Consider the following 22,916-nt stretch of genomic DNA (forward strand, 5'->3'; position numbering starts at 1 on the left):
ATTAGAGAGGAATGTGGAAAAATTTTAAAAACCAAATTTGAATGTAAGCCAGAAATATTCCTATTAGGACTATCCCCTATATTAGATAACAAGAGGAAAGATACAAAGGAAAATAGGAAGAATGCTGAGAAAATCTTCACTTTTTTAGTAACTGCAGCTAGACTAGTAATAGCGAGATATTGGAAAGGAACAATTATCCCAACTAAAGAAATGTGGCTGGAAAAAGTAACAGAGATTAAGAATATGGATAAATTGACCTACATGGTCAAAAAGAATACCGGACGCGCCATGAAGGAAACGGATTGGTCAGACTTTGAAAAGTACCTACAGGAAGAATTAAGAAGGTGATGAATAAACAGACTGAACAGGAAGACAGAAGAGTGGAAGTCTACCCCCCCCCTCCCTAGTTAGATAACCTTTCCCAGCTCTTTCCCTCTCCCTTCTTCCCTGACAACCCTCCCCATATCCGCCCCATCGTCTCGATGAGACTCCTATCCCCACCCAATATCCTTCCCACCCAGATCAACCCTATTCTTTTCCTTTAGTTCCCAACTAAATGTACTAAAATTCAATAAAAAATTAAAAAAAAAAAATTAGGGTTTTCTGCTCCTCCATACCACCATTGTAGACAGCCTCAACACCAAAGCCATACAGAGAAAGTTTTGGGGGTATATGAGGGGACACAGGAGAGAAGGAAGGGGGCATAAATTATATCAAAAACAATGGGATATAGCATTAGTACACAGGTGATCCTAGCCAATCAATTCACTTTGAAGACTCTCAAGTACTAAACACACTATCTGTTATCAAGGGTGTTGCCTTTCACATTACAAGTCAAACTTAACAATTATTACTGTATAATAGTGTTTTAATGTCATATGTCATAGAGGACAGAGAGAAAGGGAGAGCTGAGAAAAACAATAGTTTCCCTTACCATTTGCATAATCACCAATGGAATTGGTTTTGCCATTCCAGTACCACAACAGCAGTGTTGCATCCCGAGACCCTGAGATAATGTAACAATTTCCTCCAATATAGGATTCCGAACGGGCAAGGCAGGTGACAACATCCCAGTGTCCAAACACAACTTGTATCAGCTTTCCTATAATATAAAGGAATCATTTTTTAGACCTAGAGCAAACTTGTGATAAGAAAGCAAATATAACTCCCATCTCCACAGAACTGATATGATACATGGTTTCAGTTATCCAGTTTCACATATTCACTTATGAGTCTATACAGTCTTCTACAGTCTATACTCTCTTCTTGGTACCTCTGTTGTTCGTCACACTGAAAGTATAAAGTTCTCTATTATCCAGAGTTTCATGTATCCACACAAAGCCCAGGGATGTGCCCCCCACAGATATCTACTTAATTTAGAACTGTCCACTCCTTATGACAGTGTATCTTTCCCAATTCTGCTATCTTTAAGCCTTTGAGTACAGAAATGTCTAAAAGGCCCTTTTTAGACTTGTACAACTAGTATTTTAACTGTTCTTCTCAAATTACATACCCATCCAGAAAAACTTGTCCAACTTGGCTAATATATTTTCAAAATTGCTGGCCACAAAAATGTAAAAAATACTCTTCTATTTAGTTAGTTCCATTCCATTTATTATATTCCATTCCATTTATATTTTCTAACAATAGTAAAATTAGTACTCAGGAATGTAGACCAAAATTATACAAATTTCTAACTGATTTTTCAACAATGTGTAATTTATTGGATTAAACCTAAAACCAAATAAATCATAGAATTATAGAATCATAGAATCTATGATTCTATGATTCATTTGGTTTTAGGTTTAATCCAATAAATCACACATTGTTGAAAAATCAGAAATTCGTATAATTTTGGTCTACATTCCTGAGTACTAATTTTACTATTGTTAGAAAATATAACTAGCTGCTTTATTGGCTGGGATTCTGTTGTTTAGTCCCAGCTAAAGCAGATGCACTTAATCGATGGTAAAACAGTGAGTTGATACATAGGTAAATCCAGCTAACTCTATGGTTTTACTCTACTTGGGACTTAACAATAAGCAGATATGGTGCTGGAGAAACTATTAAGTACTGCCTACTCAATCTCCCTTTATATTTATTTAACTACTTTCTAATAATGTCCTAAGGGTGTTTCCGTGTTTTTGTTGCTTTAATCATAAGTGCAGCTGTTTAAACCATAGTATCAATGGCCACCATATGCATTAGGATATCCTTTTTTGACAGAACAAATTTGCTAGTTACTGTTTGATGTAACAGCTGTACTACAGAAATAATAATAATAATAATAATAATAATAATAATAATAATAATAATAATAATAATAATATGCAAGTGTCTGCCATACTGTTTTTTTTTAAATGCCTGAAAAATATCAACCACTGTGGGATGGTTTTATTGTGGGTCTGCTTTACTAGCTGTTTCAGAATGAATGATTTATGTTCAAGGTATTTCCTGTTGCAACCCAGTCACCCCCCTGCCACAAATCTAATAAGAAAAGGGTTCTTTTCTGTAAGTGCTAAAATATAATTGAATTCAACATTTGTGAGGACTTGCCATTACCCATTACTGACCACATCATCTTCTCATGTTCATTCTACATTCCCCTATCCATATTTTTCACTTCTGAGTGGGGATAGCCAACATAATACTACAACATTTTTGCATATTAAAAACAAAGGGGAAACACAAAAACAGAGTCAGCTTTCTATTATAATCTGAGTTGCTTATTTATATATTTATCTTGGCTTCAGGTAGATATTTCTCAATTTTTATTTAAATGAAATGAGTAAAGTAAAGATAAACTTGGTTCTCATAATGTCATAGGATCTTAGGGATCTTTTTTTTTTTTTAGAAGCGTGACCATACTTTCCCTTTTCTTGTTCTTTCTCTAAGTAGATGCACAAACAGACATATAGATAGATCAGTAGACAGAGTTATCCACCACAAACAAAAGAGCTCCTTCTGTTCACAGAGGGAAACTGAATTCAGTAAAGACTCCCCACTGAAAGAAAAGTGTGCTGCTGGTGATTTTCTCTGAATCCCCCTTTCCCAATGCTACCTTCAGCATTCAGGGTCCTCAGCCCACTCACTGTGTTAGAGATGATGTTAAGATATGAAGGAGTAATAGAGAAATCAGTATTCTTCTCTCTTTCTCCTAGAACTAAAACAACATCCAATCTGGATCTAGCCCATTCATTATCAGATCAGAAATACACTGAACCCATCTGTGCAACTACAACTCCAGAGCTTCATACCTTCACTAGAATCAATAAACTAAAAAGTATTTTATGACAGTTGAGGAGATGTTTTCCTGAATGGGGTGGATCCGATACAGAAAACTGCCCTGAAGTCATAAGAGTTTCAGTGAAAAACAAACCACCAGACAAGAGTTCTGCTCACTGAACTTAGAATTCAGTCTTGCAGCTTTAATATATTGAACCTGATGCCATAAAGTTGGTTAAGAATTCACCCAATGTCCTCCATCACTATTTGCTAATCTTTTACTGATACTCACACCCACTACATAAAAGCAAAACATCAATCTAAATAGTTCTGTTTAAAATATTAAAGGGAGAGAATGCTCAATAAACCCAGGCCTTCATTTTTTGAAAAGGGTTAATAAAAGAAAATATATATGTTTTGTTTTTAAACACACATACGCATTATTAACATTGATTCCTGTGGAAAGAACAAAGTGATTTCTTTTTAATAACCCCCACCAGTATCCCACTTGGTTACTGGAGAGCACATGTGTCTCAGGAAGCACATTTTGAGCATTATTAAACACAAACCAGAGGTCACATTTTAATAGCAGCATTTTAATGTCCCAGATTACTATGTTCCAATACATTTTAGATTACTCTCGCCTCTCTCTTCAAGACATAGGTATGGGCTACACACGCAGCAGAATCTGGGTGGGATGAGGGTGTACAATGGTATAACTTAACTCCATAGCTAATGCAAGCACACAGTTTTTTAAATTCCCATGTTAGCTAAAGACTAACACATCTGGGAAACAACTACGGTTGACCAATTATCACAGATACACTGGCTTTTGAAACTTTTTTTTTAATTTGTAAGGTATTGCAAAAATATTTACATTGGAGAAAATTCTAAAAATCTATTTCCTACTTGAATTTTGAGTAAGTCTCATAACCATGGCAGCCACTCTGATGCACATATAGACCAGGTTTAATATTATGTCCCCAAAGATGTCTCCATAAAACTTAAAGCAAATAAACATTTTCATTTTAACTCTCAAATTCTTTTACTCTGATGTTTTATTAGCATTTCAAAGAATGGATTTATAATGCAAATTCCAATAATATTTATTGTTGTCACACATTGGGGTCTTTTCCGTTGATTCATTAAGTTAAAATATTTTTCTTTGTCAAATTGTTCCAGTAATTTACTGTGAGCTAGGTTCTTAAATAGGAACAAGGAATATTCTTGGAGATCCATTTTGTGATGAAAAAAGTTGCAAGGATCATCACTCAAAGAACAAGGATAGGAAAACATCCTGAACCATTTCTGATTTAACAGAAGGCTGCTCTTAGGTAAATGTTGTAACTCCATTAATATATATGGGGGCTATGAACAGATTAAAATAAGTGGTATAAGCTCCTGCAAAGAATTTGCGTGCATTTATTATATGCAGATCACAAACCAGCAATAGAAACAAGAAATTCAAAATAGCAAGGTTAATGCTGAAAAGGGAAGAACAGGGAGACAATAGGGCCTCTGCGAGGAGAATATGGGGTGATGCTGACAGGGGATAGGGAAAAGGCAGAACTGTACTTAATGCCTTCTTTGCCTCAGTCTTCTCACAAAAAGAAAGGCGTCCTCAACCTCAGCAAAAGGATTAGGGGAAATCCAACTCCAAATATGGAAACAAGTTGTCCAGGAACACCTGGCCGCTCTAAATGAATTCAAGTCCCCAGGGCCAGATCAACTACATCCAATAGTATTGAAGGAACTAGCAGAAGTTATTTCAGAACCACTGGCAATCATCTTTGAGAGTTCTTGGAGAACGGGAGAAGTCCCAGCAGATTGGAGGAGGGCAAATGTGGTCCCTATCTTCCAGAAGGGAAAAAAGGAAGACCCAAAATAATTACCGTCCGGTCAGCCTCAGGTCGATACCAGGCAAGATTCCGGAAAAGAATGTTAAGGAAGTGATCTGCAAACACTTAGCAAGGAATGCAGTCATTGCTAATAGTCAACACGGATTTATCAAAAACAAGTCATGCCAGACTAATCTGATCTCCTTTTTGATAGAGTTACAAGTTGGGTAGATGCAAGGAATACCGTGAATGTAGCATATTTGGTTTTCAGTAAGGCCTTTGACAAGGTCTCCCATGACCTTCTGGCAAATAAACGAGTCAAATGTGGACTAGGCAAAACTACTGTTAGGTGGATCTGTAATTGGCTAAGTGAACGAACCGAAAGGGTACTCACGAATGCGTCTTCTTCATCCTGGAAAGCAGTGACACAGGGTTCCGTTCTGGACCCAGTTCTGTTCAACATCTTTATTAATGACTTAGATGAAGGGTTAAAAGGCATGATCATCAAGTTTGCAGATGACACCAAATTGGGAGGGATAGCTAATACTCCAGAAGACAGGAGCAGAATTCAAAATGATCTTAACAGATTACAGAGATGGGTTGAAACTAACAAAATGAAGTTCAACAGGGACAAATGCAAGATACTCCACTTAGGTAGAAAAAATGAAATGCAAAGATGCAGAATGGGGGACGCCTCGCTCAACAGCAGTACGTGTGAAAAAGATCTTGGAGTCCTCGTGGACAAGTTAAACATGAGCCAACAATGTGATGTGGTGGCTAAAAAAGTCAATGGGATTTTGGCCTGCATAAATAGGAGTCTAGTGTCTAGATCCAGGGAAGTCATGATACCCCTCTATTCGTCCCTGGAATAATGTGTCCAATTTTGGACACCGCAATTGAAAGAAGATGTTGACAAGCTAGAAGGTGTCCAATAATCAAGGGTCTGGAGAACATGCCCTACAAGGAGTGGCTGAAAGAGCTGGGCATGTTTAACCTGCAGAAGTGAAGAGGAGAGGAGACATGATAGCTATGTATGTGAGGGGAAGTCATAGGGAGGAGGGAGCAAGTTTGTTTTCTGCTGCCCTGGCTAGGACGTGGAACAATGTCTTTAAACTACAGGAAAGGAGATTCCACCTGAACATCAGAAAGAACTTCCTCACTGTGAGAGCTGTTCGGCAGTGGAACGCTTTGCCTTGGAGTGTGGTGAAGGCTCCTTCCTTGGAGGCTTTTAAACAGAGGCTGGAGGACCATCTGTTGGTGGTGCTTTGAATGTGATTTCCTGCTTCTTGGCAGGGGGTTGGACTGGATGGCCCATAAGGTCTCTTCCAACTCTATGATTCTATGATTCTATGATTCTAAACAGAGAACTGAATCCATGTCCATCCTAAAGTTTAGGGGAATGGCATTTGCTAGAACTGGGGCAGCAGGGAGAGGCAGAAGGTTATATAGTCAATTAATATTTCGCTTACAGCGAAAGTCTATCTTATGCAAGAGAACGTTTGAATGATGCTGGATCTGACCAAAAGCTCTGTTTGATTTTCTAATTGAAAGCAGAAATTTAAAGGGTGATAGAAGGAGGCATAAAGGAATGATCACTATTCTTTTCTAAGTAAATATCTTAAGAGGTTGGAAAGTTTTCATGTACAAAGATTTTGGATAGAAGTTGCACATTCTTCTCTTTCTAAAGAGGGTTAAAATAACATTATCTTTTCTCTTATTTGTTGTATGGTATGCAAGCACTCTTGTATTGTAAAGCAAAGAAAAGTGAAAAATTAAATAAAAAACAAACTAAATTAAAGACATTTAAATGAAGAGAAAAACCAGAAGAGGAACCAACACCTTACCCAAAGTTATAGAAGACAACCAAGTAATACACTAAATTTGATAACATACCTGTATCAGTAGAGTACACCCGGAAACTTTTGTCCCAGAAACCACAGACCAGAATGTATCGATTATCAGAAGTGATTACAAAACACTGGGAATGGACCTGAATACTTTGGTCTAAAAGATCTGTGATTTGCCTCCTGTGCATACTCGTATTGCTGGCTGCAGGGAAGAGAAGAGAGAGAAAAAACCCATAACATATTAATTTGGGATTATTTCAAATTGAGTTTTTATTTCTTGATTTTTACACAGGTAATTAAGCAATATGTCTTGCTATTGCTCCTGCCCATTTCCTCCTCACTGCTTCATTACAAGCTTTTCTATATTTGCCAGGAAGGAAATTCTACAAGATCTAGCCTATACATTCAATTACCACCAGTGAGCAAATGCATCGCTGCAAAATATTATTTGGAATGGGATACCTGTTACATGAATAATTGTTGGGAAAATTTCATATGTCATACTGTTGCATTAACACTCAACTAACTATTAATTGTTCAGTTGAAAGAGTGACAAAAGAGTAAGCCAAACTCTACATTTGGAATTATCTTTGTTAATAAAACTTTTTCAAATTAGGATCCTGCTAGCTTGTCTGATGGGCTAATCAGAAGTTATCATACCAACATCACTGTTTATAATGGATACATTAGAGGTAGTGAACCTTATGTAGTTTGCTGCAAAAGAGATTTCACACATGACTAAATCTTAAGAATAAAACACACCGATTTGGTAATAAGTTTTCAGGCTAATTTTTTCTTGCTCATATGTGACTTGGTGAACTGCTTTGCCATGTTCTGCTATCCTATGCCCAGTAATAGAAGGTATAAAGCAGAAGTTTTACTAGGAGGATAACTTCTTCAAGCAATCATTGAAATAACTGAATGATTTTAGGAGTAAAAGCAGCAGGAAGAGCTTGAGGCAGAACTTTTCTGTACATAATTTGCTCTTGGTTACAAGAAATAGATGGGTTAAGGGTAGGGAAACATCTCTAGGGGGAAATCTATCAATAAATGGAACATTCTTAAACACTAGAAATTGTTAAGGGCATATAATACTGGATAAATAAGCATTGTATTCTTCAGCAATCCTAGACTATTATCTGATAAATAATATTTCATTCTCTTTATTATGCAGGATAAGCATTGGTTACTAGCTAGATGAGAGACTACCAATGACTATCAGGTGCTGTATTTCAGAGGAAGAGATTCACTGCTAAAAATTACATCTGAATATTCCTTGGCTAAGAAAACCCTATGAAAGTTTCCATAAGTCAACAGGGGACTTAAAGACACAAATGATAGACATCTTAATCTCATTCATTCTAATACATTTCTAGTGCTGGTATCAATGCCATGCCTCTATTCCAGAACCAAACTACAAGGTTTCTATAAGTTACAAAATATTTATATTTGGATATTTGGTGGCAAAAGAGGTATTATTTTTAATTCAGTAATTTTATTAAGCATTGTGGCAGGGACTCCCATAAACCCGTGCTCAAAGGTTTAAACAGATAATCAAGGTAGTCAGCTATGTCTGCTCAATACATGCATATAATGAAAATCCGTTACCAATGATCAAATTATCCATTTGAATATACTAATTATAGTGAGCTTGATATAAACTACTATTAATCAGACAAAATATTGGGTTGTTGTATGTTTTCTGGGCTGTATGGCCATGTTCCAGAAGTATTCTCTCCTAACGTTTCACCCACATCTACGGCAGGCATCCTCAGAGGTTATGAGGTATGGAGAAATTAAGCAAGGAAGGTTTATATATATCTGTAGAAAGTCCAGGGTGAGAGAACTCTTGTCAGTTGGAGGCCAATGTGAATGTTGCAGTTAATCACTTAATTAGCATTGAATAGCTTCACCTCCTGGCTTCTTCCTGCCTGGGGGCATCCTTTGTTCAGAGTCATTAGCTGCCCCTGGTTGATTCATGTCTGGAACTCCTCTATTTTCAGAGTGTTGCTTCTTATTTACTGTTCTGATTTTTGAGTTTTTTAATACTGGTAGTCAGATTTTGTTCATTTTCATGGTTTCCTCCTTTCTGTTGAAGTTGTCCACATGCTTGTGGATTTCAATGGCTTCTCTGTGTAGTCTGACATGATATTTGTTGGAGTGGTCGAGTATTTCTGTGTTCTCCAATAATATGCTGTGTCCAGGTTGGTTCATCAAGTGCTCTGCTATGGCTGATTTCTCTGGTTGAGTTAGTCTGCAGTGCCTTTCATGTTCTTTGACTCATGTTTGGGCGCTGCATTCGGTGGTCCCTATCTAGACTTGTCCACATATCCATGGTATACGGTAGACTCCAGCAGAGGTGAGAGGATCTCTCTTGTCCTTTGCTGACAGTAGCATTTGTTGGATTTTCTTTGTGGGTCTGTAGATAGTTTGTAGGTTGTGTTTCTTCATCAGTTTGCCCATGCGGTCAGTGATTCCCTTGATGTATGGTAAGAACATCTTTCCTCTGGGTGGATCTTTGTCTTTACTCTCATGGTTTGTTTTTGGCCTCACAGCTCTTCTGATGTCCATAGTGGAGTATCCATTGGCCTGTAGAGCCCAGTTTAGATGGTTTAGTTCACCTTGGAGGAGGTGAGGTTCGCAGATTCTTTGTGCACGGTCTGTGAGGGCTTTGATTGTGCTTATTTTTTGACTTGGGAGATGGTTGGAGTTTTTATGAATATATCTATGCAGCTGTGGACAAGTCTACATAGGGACCACCAAACGCAGTGCCCAAACACAAGTCAAAGAACATAAAAGGCACTGCAGACTAACTCAACCAGAGAAATCGGCCATAGCAGAGCGCTTGATGAACCAACCTGGACACAGTATATTATTTGAGAACACAGAAATGCTTGACCACTCCAACAACTATCATGTCAAACTACACAGCCATTGAAATCCACAAGCATGTGGACAACTTCAACAAAAAGGAGGAAACCATGAAAATGAACAAAATCTGGCTACCAGTATTAAAAAAATAAAAAATCAGAACATTTTAAAATAAGCAACACGCTGAAAACAGAGGAGTTCCATACATGACTCAACCAGGGGCAGCTAATGACTCTGAACAAAGGATGCCCCCAGGCAGGAAGAAGCCAGGAGATGAAGCTATTCAGTGCTAATTAAGGTGATTAACTACAACATTCACACTGGTCTTCAAATGACAAAAGTTCTTCTCTCACCCTGGACCTTCCACAGATATATATATAAACCTTCCTTGCTTAGTTTCTCCATACCTTACTACCTCTGAGGATGCCTGCCATAGATGTGGGTGAAAAGTCAGGAGAGAATACTTCTGGAACATGGCCATATAGCCTGGAAAACATACAACAACCCTGTGATCCCGGCCATGAAAGCCTTCGACAACACAGACAAAATATTTTGTAGTAGTTCCTTTTGTCTTTGAAATAAGTACAACAATTCACTCACATTCAATAACTAGAAAAACTATACAAATTACTGATTGTGATCCAGAAGTTTACCATGTTTTGGGAAAATGAATACTAATATCTTAACACTAAAAATGGCTGAGTTGTATATTTCAACGTTGGAACTACAGTACTCTGCAATTACACATTAATTCCCTCAGCCCGAGCAGCAGGCCTGTGAAGAAAGGATTGATCTCCCTTAATGATGGAATTCTGGCACCACACTTTTATTTTTCACAACACAGCGCGGTTAAGAATCCCGCTGTTATTATGAAAATTTCTCTGCAAAGGAGCTCCATCGCATTACCGGTGAGCCCATTCATCATAACCATGCCTCGCTCTTGCTCATCAACAAGTCTGAGTGATGAAAAGGCCCAATATTATCCTGACAGTACTTCATGCGCATTCTCAATCACACATTATTACGGCATCCATATTAATTTTCACTGACACACGTCCTAGGCCTGTTCAAATTAGGCAAACCAATGAGGGGGAGTTGATGAAATACCAGCATAGCCACAGCTCATTGCATTCCAATTTGCATGCAAATGGTTTATCAGGAAAATTCCATTCCCAGCAACCAGCAAGTGAAAAACAACCTTAATCTACACTTCAGGGCCACCATACAGAGCTTAATGAATCGCAAAGAGAGAAGGAAGTGACAGACCTATGAGAGGATCGATTTCCACTGGCAGCTGGTATGGCTGGTCCTGAACGGCACCTTGATGAGCTAAAATGCACAAGGAAGATTTTAGAACTGTGTTATTTGCAGGCATTAAAACCAAGGAAAATCCTATAAATCAAACACTACCTGCCATTGTTTCCCTGGCACAGTGGTAATTCCTTTCATTTATTAGACTCCATCGATGAAACAAAACAAAACAAAATATCCAGGCATTGCAAAGACTGCTTATTACATTTATTTCAGATTATTGCTATTCTTAATGTGTACCCGCGTCAGAGAGTCCAGAACCTGGCCATAAGCTACAGCAGATGCTTGACTGGCAGCCTCTCATGTTGCAACAAAACAAAATTAAGTGGTAAAGAGCACTGAAAACAAAATGTGACAACCATCTGCTGACTATAGCAAATATTGTTTTCCCCTTTAAAAATATTTTTGAACAGCACAGCACAAAGGATTCATTAAAAAATCTTATTATTATTTATATAATAAAGATAAGGAATTTCTAGTCCACACAGCATTAAATATTTCATCAATTCTCTGAAAGTTGCATTGTATAAAAAAGAACTCCAAGAAACATTTCTGGATTGCAGTCTTACAAATGTGTGGAGAGTTTTTGTACCTGAAATGTATTTATTTTGATGATGCAAAAATTCAAAATGTCAATGAACACTTCTGGGAATGGTAAGGAACATAATAAATATCATATGTGCAACATCTCACATTTTCGCATACACCTTGCAAAGCACATGCGCGACTGGGATGATTACACTATTCTTATAGAATTCATAAGCCCTGATTTACTAAAATCTGAGAAAATGATGGTGCAGTGTACGTTTCTAGCCTAGATAGAATATTGAATTTGGGAATAAAATGCTCAGGCTGACAAATGAGCAAAACAAAATTGGTGCAAATCATATAAACAGTGCATTGGTATGCTTCATTGTTCTTTGTATATTTATTTTGCACATCAAAAAGAATTGTAATACAAATTTAATAGCAAGCCTGGAATAATGATTGGCAAGAAATCAGTGGTAAGGAAGGGTTCATGGGCAGCAGGCAATTCAGAACAATAGCCTTCAATGAGGTGGCAAGTGGTCAAATATTCTTCCTCATTAGCTTGCTCAACACATGCTCAATACAGCAAGTTACCAAGTCATGTGTGGTCATCTGTATTACATAATGAATAGCAAGCTGATGAAAAAGCTTTGATATAAGAAACAGAAGAACAAAGAGGATTCGGAAATTTACAATATACATCTATTGAAATGCAATAGATCTATATTGTCGATCAAAGAATGCAGATGAATTTAGACATTCTGAAAATCATAAATATCAGACTGGACACAAAAAGATCCTTCTTTGCAAAAGGTCCTTCCATTCATATAAGAAGGTTTTGCAACTGATTTCTGACAGATTTCTCCAGCTGCAGTACCCCAGTGCATCCCATGTCTCAAGAATCTTCCCGTCCCTGGAAACCTGGAACAACTTTTTGAGGCATTGCGGGAAGAAGAGGATATAACTTTCATAGAGAGAAGAGATGCAATATAACGTGCTACACATAAGTCACAGAACTCTGATGCACTTTCTTGATGGGACTTCCATTACAATTCACTTGTATTTTGTATGTTCCAATCCAAATATATCGAGAACTGAGGGACTTTGGAGAAGCAATGAAAGATGAGATATAAGGTGTTCCACATATATCACAAAAATCGAATTTACCTTTTTATGTGAGTTCCACTACAATTCTACTTGTATTTCTTAGGATTCGATCCATTAATAGCAAATAGGCTATGCACATATCTTTTATCTTCCACACACACACACAATCAACATGCAACAATTGCTAGAACAGCCATACTCACCAGGAAGATTGTGCCACTTATTCACAGCAAACAGTCGGTTAGCAGTAACTGTAATGACAGCAGGATTTGCCAGAGCAGGCTGGGTATTGGCTGCTACATGTGTTACAGGAGAGTTGGATGGAAATTTTAGGACCATGATGACATCTTGCTGAGCTTGGTCTGTGAACATCAACGGACTCTGCAGGAGGAGATACTGTTGAGTGGGTACAACAAGACCCCAAACACATGGGAAAAAGAAAAAAAGCGAAGGAGATAGGAAGGAAAGGACAGGACAAGAGAAGGAAGACCCAATTAAAATAAGCAAGAACCAAGAGCAGCTGCAAATGAATGCCAAGGCAATAATTTTTGACAGGCCCATGGAAACTATCAGTTTAGAGAACACCTTGATGTGCTTGCTTAATTGCACACAGAGTGAGAAAAGATCTAAAGGAAACATTCATAGCAGACCACTATTAAAGTGTTCCCAGTCGCCTGTATCTTGCAAATGGTTTAGCTTTCAAAGAAACCAAGGTAGATCAATAAGAAAAGCAAATCTCAACAGAGAAATAAATAAAATGCAGCCTCTCAGAGTGTCTTAAAAGCTATAGTAAAGCTCAAAGAAGAAAACCCATGGCAAATTAGAGAGGAAAAATAAATAAAATAACATATGCAGTATACACACACACACACACACACACACACACACACACACTATATGTGTATACCTTGAGAATAAATAAGGAAATATCACTACAGAATTATTGTCATGCTTTCATCCAAAACAGAACACATTAAAATAGCTTATGCATGGAATTGTAGTCACTGTTCAGATATATTTCAAATACTATTATTTGGGTTCCAGGATGCCTTTGGGAAATGGAGATTACATTGAAATGCGTTTCCAGGTTGCGGGGGGGGGGGGGGGGGGGGAGGGTGTATAATTCCCACTGATTCTTCCTTCTCCTTTAGACACTGTGGGGCCCATAAACTTCCAAAAGATATTATAGGAAAGCAGAAAATAATAAAGGGGAAAAGCGGGCTCATTGAAAATTGCACCCTCCATTCCACCAGAAGGGATATTCTGTTGACAGAGTTCTGCTCATGACAATTGAGGATGCATTTTAGATTCAATTTAAAAATTTAGATTTTACAGTGGAAAAAATTAAATAAAGAGACACATTCAGCATAAAAAAGTTAATACGTAATTGTTCTCGTATTTAAGTTGTGGACAGGTTTTGGACCCAAACTTATGGATTTTGATATGATCTGTGGATAACTAGAAGAACATTAGTGGAGAGCACTAATGTCAATGCAATTTCTCCCACCTAGACATTTAAAAAGGCCAGAAAAGGCACCATGGTGGAGAGAGTTGAGAGTGGGTTGGTGCTTCTTTTAGGTTTACACAGGATGGATTCAGCTTTTGCCTTTTTCCACTTTACTCAGAGAAGAAAATGCTTTCTTTTTATATATAAGAGTTAAGGTACAGTAGTCATACTGACCTATGGGTAAGTTAACTCAGGGTTTGGGGGTTTGATTTTTTGACCAAAATTTCTAGACTTATACATGAGTACATAGGATACTTGCTTTGTCTTAAAGTCAAGGAAGGTGATTCCTAGTTTGCCCCACTCCTTTAAAGAACTCCAAATTGAAATAACCTATTCTGTCTCCACCTGGATAACACACATCTTTACAGATGATAGGGACCCCTTCTACACTGGCCCTATATCCCAGGATCTGATCCCAGATTATCTGACAGCGAAAGCTCATATAATCCAGTTCAAAGCAGATAACTTGGAATATAGAGCAGTGTAGAAGGGGCCTTAAGTGCATATCATTAAAGGGCTTACAACTAATATTGAAGCACAATTCTTAAGATAAACAGGCTAGCAAATGTAATATTTATGTCATATACTCTTGACATCATATTATATTATACAATTAAATTGAAATAGTTTCTAGCTAACAAGTAGTTAGGGAAATCATTGTTTTAATGTTCACATAGTATTATTATCTGAAATTTCAATCAAATGCATACTGCTTTAAAGAAAGAAATCTTAAGATATAAATTAGCTTTGTAAACACTTCTGGTGGCATCCAATATGTAATGTAATTCCTATAAATAACCTTCATATTTTGTGATGTTTTGTTGACACAGTTATTGAGTAATATAAAGAACATCTCAAGTTTGGGTTGTGAGTGAACTTAGTTTGAACACTGTTTGGTGAACAAGATGGATTCAAGTTTTTACATCAACATCCATTTAGTATTACATGTAACTTTATCCACAAAAAAACCCTATTTCTTAATAATGAATTAGTATCTTAATGGAATGTGAACAGTTTCAGTCTATTTATCATCATCAGTGTAGCAATAGATGTACACACAGGTAAACGCACATAGGAAAGTATTCATTTCACATATTTTTATGCATAAATAATAAACCATTAAGTATATTTGCATTTTTATTATCTGTCCTTTTAGGAGTATTAGGAGTGTTTAGAAAAACATATTGCACTATGAATTCCTATTTACCATCTTTGTATAAAGGTGTAAATAAAAACAACTAATAAGCTACCCAGACACCCTTTTGAGCAAGTGGCTAAAAGCCAATCAATATTATGAGTTAATCCTCCCTGGATGCTCATTCAATTAAAGGTGTCAGTAATGCCTCATCTGATGTGGCCTCAATTAAATCCAGCTATCTGATGGTGTGAAAACACAAGGGGATACAACAGCAGCAGCCAAACCAGACAAATAGGCAGCCTTCATGTGACTGCTAATTACTACACCTGGTGCATATTATGGCTTGTGCACTTAACACAGCCCATGGTGCCTCTCATTTCTTCTCTGCACATAACCAGGAAAAACACACTGAAAGTTTTGTTGATTAACCCAATCATTTCAGTGTAAAAACATTTGATTTTTGTGATGGGAAACACCAATGTGGTGATGCAATTTTTAAAAATATCTAGAAAGCTGCATCTATAAGTCTATTGTTAAAAATGTATCACCTGGTACCTGAGCTAAAAAGCAGCAATATTTTGGGACAGTAAAAATGACATCCTTCCTATAAGACTTGATCTATACATTTCTAAAGGCATTTGTAGATACAAGAGTCATTAGTGCATCTGGGTCCATGGAAAAGCTGTAAATTGCAAAGCAGTGCCCAAATCTCATCACCTGCCTATACAGCATCACACAAACACAATTTGTGTAATCTGGATATAACTTTAAACGAGTACATCATTCATCCCTTACACTTTAATTTGTAAAAACTGACCATTTGGAAGACACTTTTGTGTTGATTTCTGAATTCTCACAGCATGTTGAAAACACATACCATCCTTATGCTACTTACTTTTGTCCTTTTATGAACATATAACACTATGTAACAAAATTTGAAAGATTTTCTGTTTCTGGTTTGAAAGTGTTATTTCCTGTTTAATTGTGTGGTACTTACTTTGAAAGTAGTTGTTTTATACTCAAGGAACTTCGTTTTGTGGCTTCCACAAACTATGTTGAATTGACTGAAACTCTATGAGATATCCATTGAAAAATGATAGCCAAATATGCTGAAGGACATCTCGCAAAAACAAAGTTTTTGCAGTTTAATAAACTTTTTCCATATTTTTATGATAGAACCAATGTGTTTGTTAAATGTTTGATATGGCCTAATCAATAAAGAGTATATGTATATGTATATGATAGAACCAATTAGGAAATGACATTTATAACCGAGGAACAAAAACTGTGTCACATAGTGTAATAATAATATAATGGATAATGAATAATAATGCAAGGTGAGTAACTCAGATCTAGGTATGGAAAAAATGTGAGCCAAGCAAAAAAAAAATTTTTTTAATGTGAGAAAATAGGGTTATGTCGAGAGCAAAGTTATCCAGCAGAATTCACCTGGTTTTTTTTTTGTTCTAAATTACACTAAAAGACTTCTGCATTGTAATGGATTTCATTCTGACCATAACACTATACTTCATAATATAGTTTAGAGCAGAGCTTTCCAGATATTTCATGTTGGTGACACACTTTTTAGATATGCATCATTTCGAAACAAAGTAATTCGGTTTTACTAGTAAAACAAAAGTTAAACCAACCCCTTATAAGAGATACGGACACATACAGAAATTGTAATAATTAAATGTATGGGGACACAACATATCTCATGAAAACCCTTAAATTATATTTTTAAAAGCATATGATTTGTAAGATAATGCCATACATTTCCAAGATTTTTGTCATTTCTCATTATATTGCGGAGCACACCTATATAGTGCAGCAGACACATTAATGTGTCATGACACACAGTTTGGAAAACTCTGGTTTAGAGTGAAAAAATATTTTCTGCCATTTAAAATATATTGTCTTGGAAGGAGTTTCCGTATGTGCATGAAAGAGGGGGAGAAAGAAAGAGAGAGCTGTTGATGCAGAAAACATCACTTAACTTACCACCTGCATCGCAGAGCTTCTTGGGGGATGTGGTTCTATGAGCAACTGGGAAGGAGTCTGGCCAAAACTTCGGATTTGAGCTTCAACAGCCTGGAAAAGATATAGGAGGTTTGCTTGTTCAAAAGGTGCTAATTGCAGGCAATAGAACCATCCCTGTCACCTGAAAATGTCATTCTATACGTCTGGATGTTTTTAAACCTTGGAGCTCAAGCCTGTGTGCACACTGTGGGGCTAAGAGCTTGGCACTGGTAATAAGAATGAGGTAATCTTTTTAGTACTTTAGAGGCTATTTCCATGAGAAACTGCAAAACTTCATTCTGCTCTGTGATATTAAGCAGAGACCAACTATTACAATCAGAAAGTCTCCTTATGGATTCCGCTTGCTTTGTGTGCAGAGAGCCAAAAAAAGCTAATATTTTACAGGTACTAAAGAAAACTCATGCAAACAATTTAAGTGCTTCACCCCAAACCCTGGGCCATTATCCAAAGTAGAAAATGGTAACAAAGGTCTTCAACCACACTTGTTTGTGTGAAAGAGAGGTCAAAATATTCTTAGAACATGTTTAAGCTGTTATTAATAAGTATCAAAAGCAACATACAGAAATTTAACAGATAAGTTAAGTTCAAGCTAAACTGTGATCAAAACAACTGTACAATATACCCTGTACAATTAATGCAGTTTAACACCACTTTAACTGCCATGGTTCAATGTTAAAGAATCATAGGAGTTCTGGTTGGGTGAGACACTAGCACTCTTTGGCAGAGAAAGCTAAAGATCTTGTAAAACTCTAACTCCCAGGATACCATTGCATTGAGTCCTGGCAGTTCAAGTGGTGTCAAACTGCATTAATTCTACAATGTAGATGCACTCCTAGTAAAACAGAAAGCCATCTCAATTTGGATATAGTCAAAGCAATTTCATTTCTAAACAGTGAAATAAAGGCAATCAATGATAGCTAATTAAATTAAACATCAGTTTTAAAATGCAGAGATGGCTGATGTTCTGGTCTTTCTTGCTCGTGTTCTTGTAGTTTAAGACTGGTGTCTTGTGTATTACTTTCCTGAGATTTCAGTTTCAGTATCCCAACTGTGAGCCTAAGTGATTAAAAAGAAAAGAAAAGAACTGAAATGTTCTACAATTTCAATATTTCACCATGTTTTCGAAGGCTTTCATGGCTACAATCACAGGGTTGTTGTGTGTTTTCCAGGCTGTATGGCCATGTTCTAGAAGCTTACCATGTTGTAAGCCGCCCTGAGTCCCTTCGGGTGAGAAGGGTGGGATATAAACGTGAGAAATAAATAATAAAATAAAAATAAATAATAAAATAAAAATAATAAATAAGCATTCTCTCCTGACATTTAAACCACATCTATGGCAGGCATCCTCAGAGCAAACTTCCCATGACAATTTAGTTTTGAATGTAATGTGTAACTGCAGTCTCTAAACCTTTTTAATAATCCAGTACTGATTTGTTTACACAGAAAGGTGTGCTTGGAGGGCTGCCTAACAGCCATGCCAATGAACTTAAACTTCCTCTCTTTAGTGCTGAATATGTTGGGGCAATATTCAGCTACTCATCCAAGAACTCTGCACATGCTCAGGAGCAATTTTTAAATTGTTTCAAATGTCCCAGGATTGAAGCCTAGTATTTGAAAAACGGCGACTAGAGCTGATCCCTGGCACAAATTAATCTCTGCTCTGTTTTAACTGTGAAAAAAGTTAATTCAACAATATGCAGTACCCACCAAATAGGGCTGTAAATTTCTCCAGGAGACGTGTATTAGAGAGTTTGAACATATGGATGCAGTTAAGGCAAAAACAGATGTTTGTTACTTTTCTTTGCAGCGCCACTCAGAAATGAAATCAAAATTGCTTCCCCTCTATGTTTATGTCTGAAAGAACTATAAAACTGAATGAGAAGGAGGTAGAGGGGGAAGTAAAAGATAAAATGGGAGGAAAAAAAGAATGGAATTGTGCCTTTCTTAGTACAAAAAACAAACAAACCCCAGCATGATTAAGGAATCACAAATGCAATGATCATGAATGTTACATGTGTCCAAATTTAGCAAAATCCCTATTAAAGAAGCCACTTAAAGCTACGTATATCAACCATCACATAACTTAATTATTCATGAGTGTATCTGAGTTAAATACCTATAAAGGTTTTAGATGGTCCATAGCAACACTGCAGTTTTCTATGTAACATTATAAGTGCTGTAATGCTCTCAGTTGCAAGGAAATGAGTGCACCAAACAAAAAAGGAAGTTCTGAAAACTCTCAAGGACAATTACTATTCAGTACATTAAAGGTTTCTCCCCCATCGTATCAGGACTCACAGGAGTTTGCCCTACATCTTTGTTCAGTATGCAATTTGTATAAAATTGAAAGACAAATTTGGATGAAATGAAATGCTAGGCCTAAAGTAGGAGGGTGTATCCTGTCTGAGCAGGATTCAAATCTGGATCCTGTATGTGCAAGAAAAACACTGTCTATTGTACCATAATGGAACTGCTGGGAAGACAAGGGAGAGGGGCAAGTGAAACACAATGCTATTCTAAGCAAACAGATTAGCATAAGAACAAAGCGAAGGAAATGCTTAAGGTTTTCCTTGCTTTCCACCCACTCTGCTTATATTTAAATAATTGTTTCTGTTTGCTTTGAAAATAATCTGTGATTTAGCTATTCCTTTTCCTTCAGCCAGATGTTGCACACAACTGGATCACAAAACATTACGCTTCCATTCATTTGGTTCAGACGAATAACAAAGCAAGGATGTGCAGATTTCCTATCTGCAGGACCATTCACTCTCTGAGAGCGAAGGACTCATACATTTTGGGTAACAAATGGAAGTCACAGCACTTTGGTGGGAGTGTAGTCAATGCCTTCAACTAGTGATGAAAAGTATTTTTCCCTTTTTAAACAGACTAAAAAAAACCTAAAAGGAAAGACATGAGGTAGTGTCCTTCCATAGGACAAGCTGGCCTATATTTTCAAAATGAACCATAGAAGCCAAGTTTCTGAGTAAGTTGGCACTTGGAGTAGCAGCTTAGTTTTTCCTTTAAGAAGCTTTTCTTTAAAAGAGGAGGAGGAAGGGGGGGAGGAGGAGAAGGAAAGCCTTCAACCTTCTCATACCATCAATAAGAGGATAAACTGATGTGTAACCCAGTTAAGACAGGAGAGGAAATTATTGATGTGGTGGCAGTGCATAACTTCCCTACTTAGGATTGCTCTTGGATGTTTAAGATTCAGATGAACATCCAGAATTTTACAGGTCATGGTTACAAGGGGTGCAATTCTTGGCTGATTTGCCAGTTATAGCCACTCTTAGACAATGTTATAATCACTGTGACAGGAGATCTCAAGCTGTCATTTCCCACATCACACCAATCACTCTTTCAAGAAAGGGGGGAAACCCAAATTTTATGAAGAATATTTATATGCTGTATATTTACCAATTTTCTGTCTTTATTATGTTCTGTTATTATAGTTGTCATTTCTGGTATTAGTATTGTTGTAAGTAAGCACATACCAAAATCTCAGTAATTTCATCATTAGTTGAGAGATGTAATAATACTGTTCAGTATAAATGTTACTGCTGTGTCCAAAAGCCACACAAAACCAGCAAATTGAAAATGATATGTTAAGAAAAGTTTCAAAAGCCTTCTTATACATTCTGGAAAAGATAAATAAATAAATAAATAAATAAATAAATAAATAAATAAATAAATAAATAAATAAATGTATGTCTCTAAAATCCTGGAGAACATGGGTGATATAATACAAAGCTAGTCAATGCTGAATGAGAAGGGGGGGAAGAAAACCTTTTGAGTATTGGCAATCTCTTCTTAGAATTCACTCCCACGGGAAGCCCACCCGATTAGCTCTCTTCCTACCCTTAAGGCCTTTTGAGAGACTACAAATACAAAATATTAACATATGTTCAAAACAAGGCAGACACCAGTGACAAGATTCAGAGGCCATTTCTAATCCCTCTGCTTCTTGAGTAAGCTCATACATGGCCCCAGCAAATGACAACACCAAGATGTCATTACAGAACAGTGCAAGGCAATGGTTTCCCTCAGATGACTCCAGTTTCCCTGCTTCCCATCAGGTCCCACAGAACAGCCAGAGAGAGTGTGGGAAGCAGCAGCCAACCAAATTAAAAGGCTTGTTGTTTCCTGACTGGCTGCCAGGGAAGGAGGATGACCTGAATTGAAGCACTCATCGCATGCGTTTCACTCAGATCATCCCCTGACAAATATAAGGGGACTTGGCCATGACCTACCTTTTTGATGGGTTACCATGGGTCCTGGATCCAGGAAATTAAGTTACCTATGCATCAGGCATTGGATATTATATAAAGTGGCTATTTGGGGACACAGAGAGTGCAGTGATGGAGGCGTCTAATAGTGGCCACATGTCAGAGCAACTTGCTTTGACAGGAGGCATGTGACCACTGGGTTATGCTGCCCCCCCCATGTCATTCCATTAGTATCCAGTAGCAGACCATATAGTTGGTCTCACCAATCAACAAGTAGGTTGGTCGATGCCTGGATCCGGACCCATGTGTTGCACCAAATAGTGTTCCCTCACTTATCGCATAGGTTGCGTTCCAGGACCACCCGCAATAAGTGAAAATCCGCGAAATAGGGACACTATATTGATTTCAATATTTATACATTATTTTAGTAGTTATACACTATTTTAAGTCTTTATCAACCAATCGTGTGTTGATAAATTGCCTCCTTCTCCTCCTGTTGCCACTTGGGCTCCTTTTCTCTCCCTTTGGCTTCTCCTTCCACACTTCCTTAGGCTGTAAATTGTAATTTTTTTATGATTTATAATATTCTTTTAGAGTTTATTGAAAAACCGCAAAACAGCGAATCCACAGTAAGTGAATTGTGAAGTAGTGAGGGAACACTGTGTGTGTGTGTGTGTATATATATATATATATATATATATATATATCTGAGTGTCGAACAGACAGCTGCGTGTGCAACATGCCATATATATATATATATATATATAGAGAGAGAGAGAGAGGGGGGGGGGAGGGAGAGCAGCCTCCTGTTGTCACAGCCAACACTATTTAAGAGAGTTCCTTGGCCTTGGCCCTTTGAGAAGAGGAAAGGGGACTTCAGAAGCAACTGACAGACAGTGCTGTATTCAGCTCCTACAGTTCTGGATCAAATTCAAGTCTGTTTTCCCCTCATAATAAAGCCAAATAGATAAACCTGGTAAAATATCAGGCAACACCTTAAAAGAAATGGATACAGGGAGTGAATTAAAATTAGAACTGCAATTAGAAGTTGCCTGTTGACTTATGGTGGGCACATTAATTTCACAGGATTTTCTTAGGCAAAGAAATATTTGCCAATTGCTTCCTCTAACTATAGCTTATAACACCTATTATTGGTTGGTGGTCTCCCATCTGAGTACTAAGCAGGGCTGACTGCTTAGCTTCTAAAATCAGACAGGATCTGGTGCCAAATTAGAAAAAAAAACTAGTAATAAAGGATCTTATTTCAAATAGTTAAATTAT

General features: G+C 37.2%; 1 protein-coding gene across 7 annotated transcripts in view; it reads right to left on the reverse strand.

The window, feature by feature from the left end:
• Positions 1-22,916, reverse strand: part of lrba (LPS responsive beige-like anchor protein) — a 424,775-nt gene that overhangs the window by 24,479 nt on the left and 377,380 nt on the right. For 5 of the 7 annotated variants that reach the window (XM_008111987.3, XM_008111989.3, XM_008111984.3 and 2 more), the window contains 5 exons: positions 17,374-17,463; positions 12,931-13,123; positions 11,048-11,110; positions 6,957-7,112; positions 935-1,102 (listed from right to left, as the gene is read on the reverse strand). In XM_008111987.3, the coding sequence (XP_008110194.2) occupies positions 935-1,102; positions 6,957-7,112; positions 11,048-11,110; positions 12,931-13,123; positions 17,374-17,463 (670 nt within the window). The remainder of the gene's footprint in view (positions 1-934; positions 1,103-6,956; positions 7,113-11,047; positions 11,111-12,930; positions 13,124-17,373; positions 17,464-22,916) is intronic. The other 2 variants (XM_008111990.3, XM_008111988.3) reach the window with 1 other exon arrangement.

Source organism: Anolis carolinensis, chromosome 5, assembly GCF_035594765.1.
Source record: "Anolis carolinensis isolate JA03-04 chromosome 5, rAnoCar3.1.pri, whole genome shotgun sequence".
NCBI lineage: Eukaryota > Metazoa > Chordata > Lepidosauria > Squamata > Dactyloidae > Anolis > Anolis carolinensis.